The 16,156-nt window shown below is 43.1% G+C and overlaps 1 protein-coding gene across 16 annotated transcripts in view; it reads left to right on the top strand.

Moving 5' to 3' along the window:
• KIAA1217 (KIAA1217 ortholog) overlaps positions 1–16,156 on the top strand; it is a 925,495-nt gene that overhangs the window by 516,281 nt on the left and 393,058 nt on the right. For 9 of the 16 annotated variants that reach the window (XR_003854495.1, XR_003854494.1, XR_003854493.1 and 6 more), the window contains exon 3: positions 14,596–14,676. The exons of 6 other annotated variants lie outside the window; for them this stretch is intronic. Coding sequence is in view for 6 of the 10 variants with exons in the window: in XM_029588689.1 (XP_029444549.1) it covers positions 14,596–14,676 (81 nt within the window). In the remaining 4 variants the exon portion in view is untranslated. Of the gene's footprint in view, positions 1–14,595; positions 14,677–16,156 lie in introns of those variants that run through there. One more of the 16 variants, XM_029588692.1, reaches the window with a different exon arrangement.

Raw genomic sequence — 16,156 nt, 5'->3', positions numbered from 1 at the left:
CCTAGTTAATTCACGCCTCTCCGATCACCTTGAACAAAACAACATCCTCCCTTCCACCCAATATGGTTTCAGGAAGCATTTAAGTACTGAAACATTGCTCCTCTCCCTACACGATACTCTTATCAGAGGAATCGACTCAGGATCCTCCTATCTGATCGCCATGCTTGACATCTCGGCTGCGTTCGACACAGTCAATCACGATGTCCTACTCAATATCCTCAGAAGTATTGGGATCACTGGCAATGCCTTCGCCTGGATTCAATCGTATCTCCAAAATCGCTTTTTTACTGTCCTAGTGGACAACTATGAATCTGATCCCATCAGTCTTCCCCAAGGTGTGCCCCAAGGTTCTTCACTCTCCTCAACGCTATTTAATATATACATGATTCCCCTTACCACGCTTCTCACTAACCTGCACATCAAGCATTTTATTTATGCTGACGATGTGCAACTCATCTTCCCTTTCTCTGACTCTATCCAAACTGCTTTACAAAACTGGGAATCCTGTCTTTCCTCCATCAACCAACTCCTAAAGGACATGCACCTAGCTCTAAATTCCAACAAGACTGAGCTATTAATCATATCTAATAGGCAACCGCTCCCAGACATCCCACTTGCTTACTCATCCACCAATTTCCCATCACACACTCGTAATTTAGGAGTCATTATTGATAATCACCTTTCTTTTAAACCATTCATTAAATCCATCATAAAGAATTGATATTTTAAGCTACAAACGATAAAGAAACTCAGACCCCTACTACACTTCACTGATTTCCGTACAGTACTCCAGTCTATTATTTTATCGAAAATTGACTATTGCAATGCACTCTTCCTTGGCATTCCCGCAACACACACTAAGCCATTACAACTCCTACAAAATGCCGCCGCTCGGATACTGTCAAATACAAAGAAAAGAGATCACATCACTCCCACACTTATCGAACTACACTGGCTCCCTATACAGTCACGAATTCTATATAAAACACTATCTATCATACACAAGAGTCTATTAAATTCCAACCTCAACTGGCTTAATCCCCCCCCTCCTACCTCGCACCTCCAAGAGACCTACCCGCCCAGCCCTCCAAGGAACACTTCGTGCCCAATCTATCAAATCTTTTAAACTCTCCTCTACAATAAACAGAGCCTTTTCTCTTGCTGGCCCCACCATATGGAACTCCCTGCCCCATGATATTCGCATGGAGACATATACCCCCACTTTCAAAAAGAAACTTAAAACCTGGCTCTTTCAACAAGCCTACCCCATGTCACCCCCTATTACATAAAACCCCTCTGTGAATTTTACAATGTTATTTTGTTATGAACGCCTTATGTCCGCTGATTTTGTACTGTGCACTCTCATGTATATAGTTATAGTTACAGTTCTATTGCATTGCATCTACCCATTGATGTTTGTTATATGTAAGGGCTCCTCCCAAAAGTTAATTGTATTTTTCCTAGTTCACTAAGTTATCTGTTACATGTAAGGGCCCCGCCCAAAAGTTTTTGTTTATTGTGAACCGATGCGATGTGCGAACGGATATCGGTATAAAAGAGATGTTAAATAAATAAATAAATAAATAAATAAAATAAAGGTGGCTTTTTAAGTTTATCTTTCTTGATTGACTGCCCTTTTAATTATTGGGTATTATGTAATGTGCTGTTTGAAATATTTTATTGGTGTTTAGGGAATTTTTAATAATTTTGTAAGTTTTTAATGATCGGATGTTATTCTATTTATCAGCTGTTTTGAAACATTTATTATATTTATTATTCTAGTTTTAGAATTATTATTTTATATTACTTGAGAAATGTATAAATAGAAATGTGGAGACAAAAACTGAACTGGAAACAGCAAGAAGCCAGACTGAGTGTATGCAGTGCAACAATGGAAAAACAAAATCATTAACTCGATGGTCACTTTATTCTGTATTTGGTGAGGGTCTATCTGTGTTCTGCATGTGTGACCCAGGTAAAGGTAATCTGCAAGCTTGTAGTTTCTGTGTAGAGATCTATAGCAGCTTGGCTTGTTCTGTTTTCCTCATAGGAGGTGTATTGTTGTTTAGGGCCTGGTTAAATATTTGCAGTGTTGCCTTTTCATAGGTAGGGTTGTTACTGTTTGAATAAGTTTCATAATGCAGGTGTAACTTTTTGCGCATTAGTTTGTGCACATTATTGTAGATCCTGGGAATCTATTAGGTGCTATATTTCTGTTTCCATTTACTGCATGCAGAGTGGCTTTTTTGGATCTCCATTCCAGTTTGTCTCCATATTTGTAATTTGCGGTCTTTCTGCCCTTGGTGAAGGTCGATTCTATGTGTGTGACCGATGTGAAGTATTTTACTAGCACGTAGGCCTTTATATCAATGTTATTAGTTGTGTTTTCTCAATAGGACATGTATTAGTGGTAAAGTACTGTTTTTTCATAAGGAGGGCTATTACGCATAAAAACTGTTTATGTTGCTGTTACTGAGAAGCCACCAGAAATATCTTTTTTGCATGGTAAATTGAAAGGAGAATGTCCTAGTTCTGTTCTGCACCTATTTTTGGGGGGTCAGGGTGGATCCCGTAGATACAGAGTATATGCTTACATTTTGCCCCGCGATGGTTATGTGTTCAGTGTGTCACGCATGTGAGAACCATCTGTCAGGTGTGTCCTGACAGAAAAAAGGTTGAGAACAACTGGTGTAGACCCTTCAGGTAAGAATTATATAGACCCCTGGTGCAATTATAGGCCATGGTAAACCATTCCTGGACCCACTGCAGCAAGAGACAGACTACAGAAATTAATGAAAAAATGAAGAGGATGAGATACACTTATGTAGAGCCCTGAAGATGAAAAGGAGATAATGTACTGCTATTTTTATGCCACAAACCCTGCATTTAAATTGAGGGTTAACAAAGAGAGTGTGTCCTTGATCAGAGTATGTTTTCGGACTCATGACAGGCTACATGTTTTTCTGCTCTAGCTGCGATTTCTTCCGTTTCCCCGGGATTATACAGAGTGTAAGAATTCATTCTTTATGGAAATACTTTTATTCAGTTTAATGCAATAGATTGTATCCCTTGAAAGATTATCTTTTGCAAAGCTGTGAAGTGTTTTACAAAACCTAAAATGTTCTTCAGAGCACCTAGAAGTTTTCTAAAAACTCCAGAGGATGTCCAGATCCCACTTTTACCCTAACACATTGATTGTGAACTCCAGTCCCACAAACAGGCCAGGTTTACAGGATATCCACAATGAATATCCATAAGAAAGAGTTGCATGCACTGCCTCCATTGTATGCAAATCTATCTCATGCATATTCATTGTGGATATCCTGAAAACCTGGCCTGTTTGTGGCACTCGAGGACTGGAGTTCGCCATCACTGCCCTAACATGATTCCTTCAGTAAATATGATTATTCTATACTGCTAACAAATGGCCAGACCATTGGCTCATATATTTCAGAAGTGGCAGGATCCTCATAGTGAAAGTTTTATTTATAACTCGCATTAATAAAATTGTCCTTTCTTGCAAAAGCTCCAGGCGATGTACAATTTCACAAAACCAAATGTACACATATAATTCAAATAATAAAAAATAAAAAGCAGCAATTAAAAGCAAACAATTTTAAGGTAAAAATGTCAACATAAAAATAACTTTAGCAATGTTTTCTAGAGAGGGACAACATACTGTAAACCTTGGCAGCCTTGTCTCCCCTTTCTTGTTCTGTCTTCTCAGTGTTGTAATGAAATCAGCTATGCCCCTGAGAACTGAAAAGCTAATGTTTTCGAATCAAGTGAGATGTTGGTTTAAAAAATAAAAGTGACTCTGGTCATTAGACTCCCTTAAGCTCCTTTGCCTCTCTTCATAAAGTGGCCAAGGAATTTCAGGGGTCAACCAGTACCATTTTGAAAAATGGCACTGATGGGGTAGGAGTGAGTGAGTGTTGCTGCTGTGTTCTCTTGATCCCAGTGACAAAGTAATCTTAGGGGGGGTTTCCGAGGGTGCACTAGGGCGGGGAGGAAGGTTCCAGAGTGGTAACTTCTGTTTAAAGGGGTCGGGATTCTTCTCTGGGGAGCAGACCCTAAGGGACCTGGAACCTTTCACATTTTTTTGGCCACAAGCGCCAAGATAGAGGTGGCAGGGGGTTTACTGGACACTAGGGGTTAAATATTCAGCTTCTAAGCAGCTGGCTAAGGGTATCATTTTTTAAATCACATTAGGGCATTACCGCGGGCGTTAGGGCCCTAACACCCGCTATAATGCCATAAACCATGCGTTATTTATCACATTGTAAAATGCTTATGCACATTTTTTAAATTGTAGTCAAAAGAGAACCTCTGGGGTGGCACACCTGTTAGTCATCTATTTATACCACTGTAGGAGGGTCAACTGGTAACCGGAGGTGAGGTTTTGGTGGTGGTCTAGGGTTTGGGGGCCACTTTTACATGCACAATCAGAGGTACAAATAGTACAGTACACATCAGTGAAGATTTGATGTGATTTGGAATGAGGAAAGGTACACAAAGATGAGATTTCTACAATGTACTTTTGTCCTAGCAGCAATAAATGACCTTTCTGCTTTGTGATTCCTATGGTTTTTTTCCCCATTGGGAAAACACCATGACCTGTGGTTAAATACCTCATCTGTGGTATTTTCCATAAACAATGCGCGATGGTGGTCCTGGGACTGTGGGGCTGTTATCATTTAAAGGGCTGCTTGGCCCCAAGTAAGTCCCCTCCTCCACCAAAATAATAAAAAAAAAACCCTGCATGGACCCCCTATCCTACACCACCTGCCCCAGCCCCTGGAGGTTGGGACACCTATCCTAGCCCACCCCCAAACCCCTTCCGTACTTGAAAAAGTGGCATTGGTGGTCTAGTGGGAGTCTAGAATATCCTCCGCCTCTGGGCGCAACGGTGGCCATTTCCTAAAATAGCTGTCATCCGGCCTTTGCCCTGTCATGTGATGGGGCAAAGGCCGGATGACAGCTATTTTGGAAAATGGCTGCCGTCGGGTTCAGAGGCTGGGGTGCACTCTGGGTCCCCACTGGGCTGCCAATGCCACTTTTTCAACTATAGGGGGTTCCAGGGATGGGCCAGGGGATTTCCTCTAGAGCACCAGGGAGTATTTTGTGTGTGAAAGGAGGGAACCGGGGATGGGGTCTCAGCCTCTTGGGGCCAGATATTTTAGTAAAGGGGAGGGCTTGGGGGACAGAGCTGCAGTGGCCAATTCCAGGGGCAGCAGTGGAGGGGGGTGGACGAGTGTCCATTCAAACCCCTGGTGAGTTTTACTACTTTTGGGGGCTTACTCAGGGCTGAGTGGCCCCTTTATAACAGGGCCCTGGGTGCATTGGGACTTGCGTTAACGCCCTGATGGGCCTGCATGATAATGAGCTCATTATAGACGTGTTGTGCTGGGGTTCATTTAATGTGAGATATTTCAAATATCTCATGTTATCCCTTCGTCAGGCTACTTACTACATGAAAAACTATGTTTTTTGCATGATAAATTGCCTAATGCGACTTAGTGAATGAGGCCTTTTGTTTTTCCAATCTATCTCTGCCCTCATAGCCATTCACTTTTTTAGCTCCTAACTTTAGATCCTAGTGAAACTAGGATCCTAAATTAATGAACTCAGCCCTAGTAAATTTTCAAAAGGGACAATTTAGAAGCCTGTCCAGTTAGAAACCTAAATCCTTTGAACATCAGCCTCAGTAGAAAACAACTACAAAATTTATTTATTTATTTTTATTTATTAAGGCTTTTATATACCGAATTTCTTGATACAAATCAAATCAATTCGGTTTACAATGAACTAAGTAGAATATACAATTAACCAATCAACAAGAGATACAGAGCATACAGTTACATTATAACAAGGAAGCCTTAACTTGGAGTGGAAAATAAAGAAGGGGTGAACGGAGCAATAAATATATAAAGTGCAATAAAATAGAATAAATACTATATACAGTGGAGGGGGCTAGGAGCCAACCTCTCTTTAATGGATATTAGGCATGAAAAATTTGGAAAAGTTTTGTTTACAGAGATGTGTGGTGAACAATTCTAGATCAGGCAATGGAGTTTGTGGTGGGGAAGGCTTGGCTGAACAGCCATGTCTTTAGTTTCTTTTTAAAAGTTGTTAGACAAGTCTCCAGTCTGAGGTCCGGAGGCATGGCGTTCCACATGGAAGGGCCTGCGGTAGAGAGTGACCGGTCTCTGATGTTTGCGTGGTGCACTAATTTGATTGTAGGAACGTGTAAAGATCCCTTGTAAGCATCCCTTAAAGGCCTGGCTGTCGAGTGCAGTCTGAGAGGATGAGACAGATCAAGCGGGGTTTGATGGTGGATATTTTTATGAATGATTGTGAGAGATTTATGGAGGATCCGGAAGTTTACTGGGAGCCAGTGGAGATCTTTTAGAATAGGAGAAATATGCTCTCTCCGATTGGTATTTGTCAAAATCCTTGCCGCTGCATTTGTAGCAGCTGGAGCGGTTTAATGGTAGAGGCTGGAAGACCATGCAGGATGGAGTTGCAATAGTCGATCTTAGAGAACAGAATGGCTTGGAGGACGGATCTGAAATCGTAGTGGAATAGGAGCGGTTTGAGTTTTTTGAGTACTTGTAACTTGTAAAAGCACTCCTTAGTAGTGTGTTTTATAAAATGCTTTAGGTTAAGGTGACTGTCGATTAGGACTCCAAGATCTCTGGCGTGTGATATATGTGGAATATTTTGTGATTGGAGAAGTATGGGACTACCTTCTGGAGTAATTAGTAAGAGTTCGGTTTTAGAAGTGTTGAGCACAAGGTTGAGGCTGGATAAGTAGTGGTTTATAGTTTGTAGATGAGCGTTCCATAACTTGAGTGTTGAGTCCAACACTCAAGTATAAAATAAAAGTACAAAATAAAAGAACAAAGTTGCTAATGCATGTAAAATTTATCTTAGAACATTCTGTGTTCTAGTTACCAATGATTTTCTTTGTACTTATAAAATTGGAGTCTATCTTTACTAAACGTGCCTCCAAGTGAATCAGGTTGAGGCTGGCACAAGAAGGAGCAAGCAGTGAGACAATATTAAAACCCAGGGATGCAAACAGGAGAAAGTAAGAGAGAGAATCCTGGGCAAAGTTTCTGAAGAGGGATGGATCAAAGCTTTAGCACCTTACCAGCCCCTAAGTGGAGGAACTATAAGAGGCAGAAGGGATAGAGAAGAGGGTTGTGCCAGGATCCAGAAATACAGGCCGGAGAACTGTAAAGGAACTGGAGAAGTCTAGGATGGACTGGAAACAAACTGAGGAGGTGAGACTCCACCGAGGTGAACATCTGAATAGGAAGAGCTGACTTCACATCTATCTGAAAGGGCCCAGGGAAGTAACCAGAGGGCCACCACAAGAAGACCAGCATTGTACGGTGGCGTCCACAGCATTTGCTGTGATACCCAGAGAACGTTTGGCTCAGTGGATCTACTCTTGAGTCAGCAGCCCTAGAGATATACGAGGATGAATTTTCAAAATGTTATGTGTGTAAAAATGAGCATATATGCATGTAAGTAGCCTCTAGTTGCAAATTCTGTATTTTATAAAAATCCAAAGTATGCGCATATTTTCACTTTTGCATGTACTTATACACGTGTAAGAAAGGGGCGGTCTAAGGGCATTCCAGGACGGATTTACACCCGTAAGTTGCCATTTTAAAAGACCCTTAGGCACGTAGATTTGCCAACTTACTCGAATAAAGGTTAATTTTAAAAGCCTGATCCGTGGCAAAACCGGGAGACACGTGAATATGTCGAGCTGGTGCACGCTGAGCGGATTTTAAAAGCTTCCCGAGTACGCGCGTATCTCCCGCTACGTGCAAAAATCAAAAGTTTCAGAAAGGGGCGGGGTGTTGGCAAGGTCTGGGCGGGGCATGGGCGTCCCTGGATTCCATCATGAAACCAGAGCGAAAATACTTACGCGCCCAAGTGAGCCCCGGGGTCCCCTGCCGTGTCAATTTATTTCTATTATGGATGGCGTGTAAGTAATAAAGTAAAAAACTATAGGCATGTCAGTGAGGTTTTAAGGGTTGGTGCTAACAGGGCAAAAGGAAGGCTATTAAACTATGGGAGCTTGGAAGTCCTGTGCCTTACCTGGCTGAGCTGGGAATGAAATCGGAAAACTGGTAATGGCGTCGATGCGCCTGTGTATTAAAATCCCCCCACTTACATTGCAGTAGTGGTATTTGTGCGCATAGGCGCACACCCACTTAAAATTGTGTGCATATGTGCGCACATACGCGCATATGTTATAAAACAGCCGCCTCCCTGGCCAGGAACCACGAAATGCACGCACGTGTAAATGATATTATTGCTGTGTCAGGAAACAGAATAGCTGGACACATTCTCACCATCGCCCAGCAATAACATTGTCTATAGAGTAATGACACGAAGCCCCCATTTCCTTCCTTCAGCTCCAGCAGTAGTGCCCCTCCCTAGCAAAGCAGCCTTCTCTGCCGGAAAGATCCAGCACATCTGTCGTCTCGCTCTTGTTTGTTTGTGTCTGAGTACTGCTGCACCAGCACTGACCTCGTGTACTATACTTGATTTTCTGTGTGTTTAACAGAAAGAATGATGAGAGTGCAGACAATAATTTTCACCTTTGCTGTCTAATTCTGTAGCAGTTTCATTACAGCTTTTGATCAGGCTTTGGAGAGTAGATAGGAGCCAACCTCAGCCAGTTGAAGATGGATGGAAGCCCCTACAGAAATACATACACACCACATGCATGTAGTAGTCACGCTGCACGCATGACTACTACATGCATGTGCCATGGGCCAGATTAGCCTATGCTTGAGAAACGCAAGGCTAGCATACACGGAGGCCGAGATTAACTTAATTGGAGGGAGCTTTCTCCATGCTCTGGAAGAAGCCACATAACCTCCGTCTCTTTATCCTATGCTACTCTCATGTTGCTTTCAATTTTCAACAAAAATTAAACAACTGAAAAAAAAAAAGGTTGTTTCTTTTAAATTAGCTATATTTAATTCGGAAGATTATTGATAGTTTGTAGTGAATGGCAGCCAGCATAGTTTAGGGAGCACATTCTTTTGGTCATAAAATAAAAGATCTTTATTACGGAAAAAAAGACCTCCACACTCAGTCCCTACAGGACGTAAGCCCGGATTTTAAAAGGGCTGTGCGCGTAGATTTCGGGGTTTACGCGCGTGGCCGAGCCTTGCACTCGCCGCACGCATTTTACAACAGGCCCGGCCACGCGCGTAAACCCTGCTACGCGCAGAAGTGTCGGCCGAGGGAAAAGGGGCGGCCTTGGGGGTGTGGTCTGTGCGGGGAGAGGCAGGGGGGCGGACTGGAATAGCGCCATTAGCTACTATCCCGGGGAAGCATGTGCCAGCAGCCGGCCAGCGAAAGATAGAAGTGAGTGGGGTCGGGGTAGACTATTTTAAGGGGTGGATTAATAAAGGCAAGGAGAAAGAAAATGCAAAAAATAAAATTTCACTTTTAAAATTTGAAAAATGATTAATAATTTTATGTTTTTCTGTAAACATAAATACAATAGCTTGTACCTGAGTAATTTAGACAGAAGGATTTTATTTATTTTTATTTAAAGGATTTATATACCGCAAAATTGGGCAGAGACCTGTCCGGCTAAGCGGTTTACAAAGATAAAAACATACATAATTAAAATGTGAGCAATATAAACAGAACAATGTACATCATTAAAATTACACTTCAAAAGCACTAAAAACATATAAAATTACTCTTCAAGAACACTAAAAACAAATGGCAGTCCTTTTGGTGATATTGTTATCGAGGCTGTCAACACTTATGAAGGATTTGTTAAGTGATATTATAGGCTGCGGTAAAAAGATATGTTTTTAAAGCCTTTTTGAATTCTTTAGTATTTGCCATTAAGCGAATTTCTTCTGGAAATGTTTTGTAGTCACTGGCGTGAAGCATTAGGGTTGGAGGTGAGGGGCTAGCACAGTGCTAATTCATGTTAACTCTCAAAAAATTCAGTGCTAGCTATGCCTCTGAATGATGGACAGCAGTGGTGGTCAAAGTGTCCCTGGCAGTAAAATCTCTTGGCATGCTAAAAGCGGAAATGCAATCTTGCAGTGCTGACGGAATACCATAACGTGATAAATCTAATTTTATCCCTTTTTGGCAGCACAACTTTAAAAAAAGAAAGGAATTAATAAGCTTGTAGTTGGCCCTGTGGTAATAGCAATCCATATATCCCTGCCTGTTTCTGAGATCATAAACCTACAGGGTCTTCTGTAGAGCTTGCCCTGGGGTTTCAGATCTAAGTTTGATCTTCTGTTTGGTGAGATATAGACATGCCACGGTAATGCACTTAGGTACTAAAGGCAGGGAGGATGATAACCACTACAGAAGTGGTGCTATGAGGAGTGTTGAAGGAATTTTTTAGGTGGGGTGGGTGGTGCTCTGCAGTTTCCCTTTGCTTTTATGGGTTTCTAGCTCAACTGATGCTGCTCTCTATTGAGGTTGCATGAACCTTCGATACAGGTACCCAAATTATCCCCTCCCCCTGACGCTTAATCCCCTCCAGTCTAGTCTAGACCAGTGGTTCTCAACCTTTTTTCTGTCGGGACACACCTGACAGATGGTTCTCACATGCATGACACACTGACCCATGATCATCACGGGGCTAGATATAAAAGTACAGTTTGCATCCAAGGGAACCCCCTGACCCACAATAATGGATGTAAAGCAGAATTATGACATTCCCCATACAACTCACCCTACAAAAAAGATATTCTGGTTCTGGTATCATCTCAGTAACAACAACTCAAACTCCTTCTACTTCCAGGCTCAATAGCCCTACTTATGAAAAGACAGCAGTTTACCACCAATGCATGTCCTCTTGAGAAAACACAACAAATAAGACTGATACAAACGCTTACATGCTAGTAAAATATCTCATCTCGGTAACAGACACAGAACCTATCTAACATACTCCCAGGATCTGTAGTAATGCACATAAACTAATCCGCACACAGTTACACCTGTATTATGGAATACACTCAAACAGGAGCAACCCTATCTATGAAAAGGCAACACTACAAATATTAAATCAGGCCCTAAAAACCAATACACCTCTTATTAGGAAAACAGAACTAGCAAGCAGCTATAGATCCCCACACATAAATAATTGTAAAACTATACTAATAAGCAGAATAAATGTTACAAAACAGCTATGAACAGAATAATATCCAACAATTAAAAACTCATAAAAACTATTACAAATTCTCCAAACACCAATAAAATATTTCAAAAAAGCAGACATCACATAATATTAAATAATTTAAATGGCAGTCAATCAAGAAAAATAAACTTAAAAAGCCACCTTTACTTACCCCCTCCAGCAGCTCTCCTACTCCCCGTCCATGCAGGCCGTAGCACACAGCAGAAGCAGCAGTAGAGGCTAAGCTCTATACTCATGGTCCTCTTCCTTAGTGCCCATGTCTCTCACACACACACCATACCAGTCATGCCCCCATGACCAGTTTCTGTCTCTCACACACCAATCATCTCCCAGTCTTTGACACACACCAGTCACCTTCCTGAACAGTTTCTCTCATGCCATACACACACACAGGCTTCCCACTCACATGTTCTACTTACATATACGGGCTTCTCACTCTCATAATCACTTTCTCTGTCTCACACACACTCACCAGTCTCTCACTCCCATGCTTGTTCTCTCCACATGCACAGGCTTCTCATTCCCATAATCACTTTCTTTCTCTCTCACACACACACACAAACACACACCAGTCACCTGATCTCTCTCATGCATAGACACACACCACAGGCTTCCCACTTCCATGTTTTGTCTTACATATACAGGCTTCTCCCTCCCATGCTGTGTCTCACACACACCCAGGTTTCTCACTCCCATGCTCACTCTCTTCACATGCACAGGCTTCTCATTCCCATAATCACTTTCTCTCTGTTATATATACACACACACACACACACACACCAGTCTCTCTCTCATTTCCATGTCGCTCTCCACGTGCACATTCCCTAAATAACATTCTTTCTCTCACATTCACACACATCAGTCTCTTTCTCTCACACACACCATCACCTTACCAACCAGTCTCTCTCTCATGCATGCACACACACACACAGGATTCCCACTCCCATGCTCTCTCTCACATAATCAGGCTTCTCACTCCCATGCTTTCTTTCACACACACCCCCACAACACCAGGCTTCTTACTCCCATGCTTTCTCACATACCCAGATTTCTCACTTCCATGCTTTTTCTCTCTCTCTCACACACACATCAGTCATCTCCCTGACTAATGTCTCACACTCTCAAATACACATCAGTCATCTCCCTGAGCAGTCACTTTTATTGTCTCTCACATATATACACACATCAGCTCTCTGACCAGTTTCTCTCAATCACACACAGGCTCTCAATCACACACACATTCTCTCACTTACACAAAGGCTGGCTGGTTGCTTCTCTCTCTTTCTCCCACTCACTTTCTCTCCCCCCTCCCCCGAGCACAAATGGTAGCTGCAGCAGCCTCCTTCTCCAGCTCCCGCAGGCCAAGAAAGAAGAATCCCATCGGCCGCGGGAGGCTCATGTTGCTGTCTCCTTTCCCGATTACCGGCTGCTTCGATTGCTCGGGGGCCGAAGCTGCTGCCGCCGCTGCTACTTTTCCACGCGGCACGGCTCTTTCTCCTTCCCGCACACAGCACTATCTATCACTTCCTGTTCTGGGTCACGGGGGGGGGGGGCAGGCGCAGGAAGAAGAAAAGGCCAGCCACGGGTGCCACAGCTTCTTCTAGCACTGCTGCCGTTCCCACTGGGCTTGAACGTGCTGATAGCCCGGCGGCAACGGCAGCGTTGAAGGAAGAGCAGCGGGAGAGACCGGGAGCACGCGACACACCTGCCGGTGCTTGGCGACACACTGGTATGTCGCGACACACTGGTTGAGAAGCGCTGGTCTAGACATTGTAATGACAAGTATTGGCCAGGGCCCAAAACCCCATTTCCTTCCAGAGCCTGATACGTGTGCACCTTGAGTTCAGTTTGTTTACTTTATTCAATTTGTTATATCGCCTTTCTCAATAATCAAAGCGGTTGACATTCAGTTTAGAAAACATCATTATGAAATTAACATACACATATCCTAGAGCAATATAATAATAATTAATAAATAAATAAATAAATAAATAAAATGAAATAATTCCATTATTGTCATAGAGAAACATACTCCATTTGTATAAAACAATTAGAACATCAAATCTAAAAATCTAACCCTTAAAAGCTTGGGTTAAAACCTATGTTTTAATTACCTATCTAAATTTCATATAATTTGACTTACCCAGTAGGAATGACCGTGACTCTCATTGCATGGGGGTATGAGCAAGGCCTCTGTAGCGTCCTCAGCTCCCTCCAGCCTGAAGACTAGAAGCTGGGCTGTAGACTGGATCCAGCTTTCCCAGATGGCTTGAACTGCATTGCCAGCGACCCATTGGACCAGCCCCTCATCGAAGGGTTTACCATCATAGGAGGTCTCCCTTTCGTCCCTTAGCTGAACAGTGAACCCTTCCTGGAGATGTGGAAGGGAAAAGGAAAGGAGAAAAACAAGATAAAATAGCCAAGGTATATTATACTCAGTGATACACAATGACACATTACAAAACCGCCCTGGGCCATCTAGAAAGGTAAATAAGTAAATAAGAAGCTCAGCAGTGCTCTTGAGACTAATGGGGGTTTCTGAAGAATGGGATGGAGAGGGCCAGGAATCAAAGCTCTGGGGACAGTATTGTACACAAAGAATTTTAGCTTCTTTGATGCTATGGATGCAATAACGAATACATGTGAAGGATGAGGAGATTCATAGCCATGACAGTCAAAACCAGTTAAGAAATGAATGAAGGCATCCGTCTTTTCTTTCCTAATGACTGTTGAGGACATGGCACAATGTAATGGGAGTATATTGCATGCCCACATTTGAGTACATTGCTCAGCTTCTCTACCACAATCACAACAGTAATGAGAACTCTCTGCCGTGCCCCTGTTTTGAGGTTGCATTGTGCAGATTACACACCCAGGAAGCAGGCTCCTTTGATTCTCCTTGCTCAGTTATAGAGAAACATGGGAAGGCTTGCGTGCTCCCAAACCTTCTGGTCTTCCCTGAAATATGGGATGAGGATGAATCACTCTGGCTGTCCTGCAACACAGGTCTCACTGAAGGACCTGGCCAGGATTACGGGCAAGATTTCATCTGAGCACTACCCTCTCCCATCATAAATATGAAGATCAGTATCAGCATTTCCCCAAGATTTCAGGCTTTGGAACATGAAGTAGTGCCTGCTGCATCTCTGGATGGGCAGTGGCCCCAGTGCCTTCCTTGAAGTCTGTGCTTCATACTTTCCTTGGAAAATTAATTTCTCTCTATATCCATTTGGTTTTCATCTTTCCTTTCAGCAGTTTCTTTGCAGTAGAGTTTCTTAAGCAACACCTAGGCCATTCTGTTTATTGCTTTCTTTTTAACAATTTCTTCCTTCTTTTTTTTTCTCCGTGTTTGTCTCTCTTTCTGTCTCTCTGTTCCACAGGCTGTGCAGTGTATGTTGACCTCCCTTCATTCAGAGCTTGACATTCAAAGGTACTTGATGAAAATTGAATCCTCTCACAGAGTTAGTATTTTTCTTTCTTTCTTCTGCATCCATTCCAGGAGTGAGAGCCTTTTGCTTCTAACTTGGCCTTCTTTGCATCTTAACAAATGCCTCTTAGTCAGCTTCCCTAATGAATTTGCTTTTCGTGTTTGTGATTAGTGATAGAGCCGTACTGAGCAAAATGTGTTTAGCGAGCACATGCAGCAGTTCATTGCAAGCATGAATTTTAGCCTGATGGCATGCGAGAGAGGAAATTCTTTAATAATGTCTGCTAAGTTAGCGAATGTGAAGACTATTAACTGTGTGATGTGCATTACATATGTATAATGTTGCTTTTGAAGTGATCCGGTGATTTACTGAACCAGCAGCCCTATTCATAGTGGCACTGGTTTAAACCCCAGTTGTTCTGAGGCGGTTTCATATTATGGAACTGAGTTTCATTTGTCACTGGCACAATCACAAGAGGAAGGTTTCTGTGTCAAGGAAGGGGAGAAAAATAGTTCCCTGCCAGGCCTCAAGTTTCTACCATTATCTCACTGCAAAAAAATGGAGAGGATTAAGGGACATTTCTGTGTTTGAATTTATCAGTCGGAAAGCCTGCAGCTGCCCACCAGCCAGAGCTGACCATGCAGTCTGAAAGCACTGTGGATAATTTGTATGCGAGTCTGTCCTAAGGTGACCAACTTTTCCACAGACCTGAACTGAGCACTTGAGGACTGGTGGGGGGGGGGGGGGGGGGGAGGAGGGGATCAGAAAGTGCCCCTACCTCTCATTTGCATAAATGTGTTCCCATTACCCCTGAACCATACGGAGGGCCCCCCAGTTCCTGTAATTCATGCTCTCTCCGTCACTTGTGCATTTTCTTTTTCTCTCATATACACATACACATGCTCTCTCTCTCTCCTACACATAGACTTCTTTCTCTTCCACTCACATACATGCTCCCTCACACACAAACATGCTCATGCTCTCTCTTACCCAGTCTCTCCCATTCACATACATACTCTTTCTCTCTCACATGCACACACAGCCCGCCCGCCTGCCCTCATATTTTTCCTAACTGGGGCACTGCCTGTGCCCCAACAAAAAGAAATAGGGAGAGGAAGCTGAAGAACAGAAGCATTAGAAATGCTCCTCCCCAGCAATAGCAACTGGGCAACTTTACCTGGAGGGAGACTGGAGCTGGATAGGAGGACAGCAGCACACAGACCGACTGCAGCACATAAAGGCAGCGTGTGTAGCTAGCAGGTAATAGCACAGAAAACCAAAGCTGCGGTACCAGCACCACCAGCGAGGACTCACGTGGCCAGAGGGGATGTCTCTATCTGTCATGTTTCCCACTCTCTCCTGTCCTGGCCCAGCTGAGCATGATGGTGAGCCAGCAGTGCGCCCCAGTCAGGTAAAAAAAATGAGGCAAGCAAGTGAGCCATAGCTGGAGTCTAAGGAGCCATTGCGATAAAGCCAGGCAAGCCACCGGCCAGGGCGGAGGTAGAATGCAGCA

The sequence above is a fragment of the Rhinatrema bivittatum genome, chromosome 2 (assembly GCF_901001135.1).
Source record: "Rhinatrema bivittatum chromosome 2, aRhiBiv1.1, whole genome shotgun sequence".
NCBI classification, from domain to species: Eukaryota; Metazoa; Chordata; class Amphibia; order Gymnophiona; family Rhinatrematidae; genus Rhinatrema; species Rhinatrema bivittatum.
Note: the sequence above shows the minus strand (reverse complement) of the source record. Positions and strands in the feature narration are given on the sequence as shown.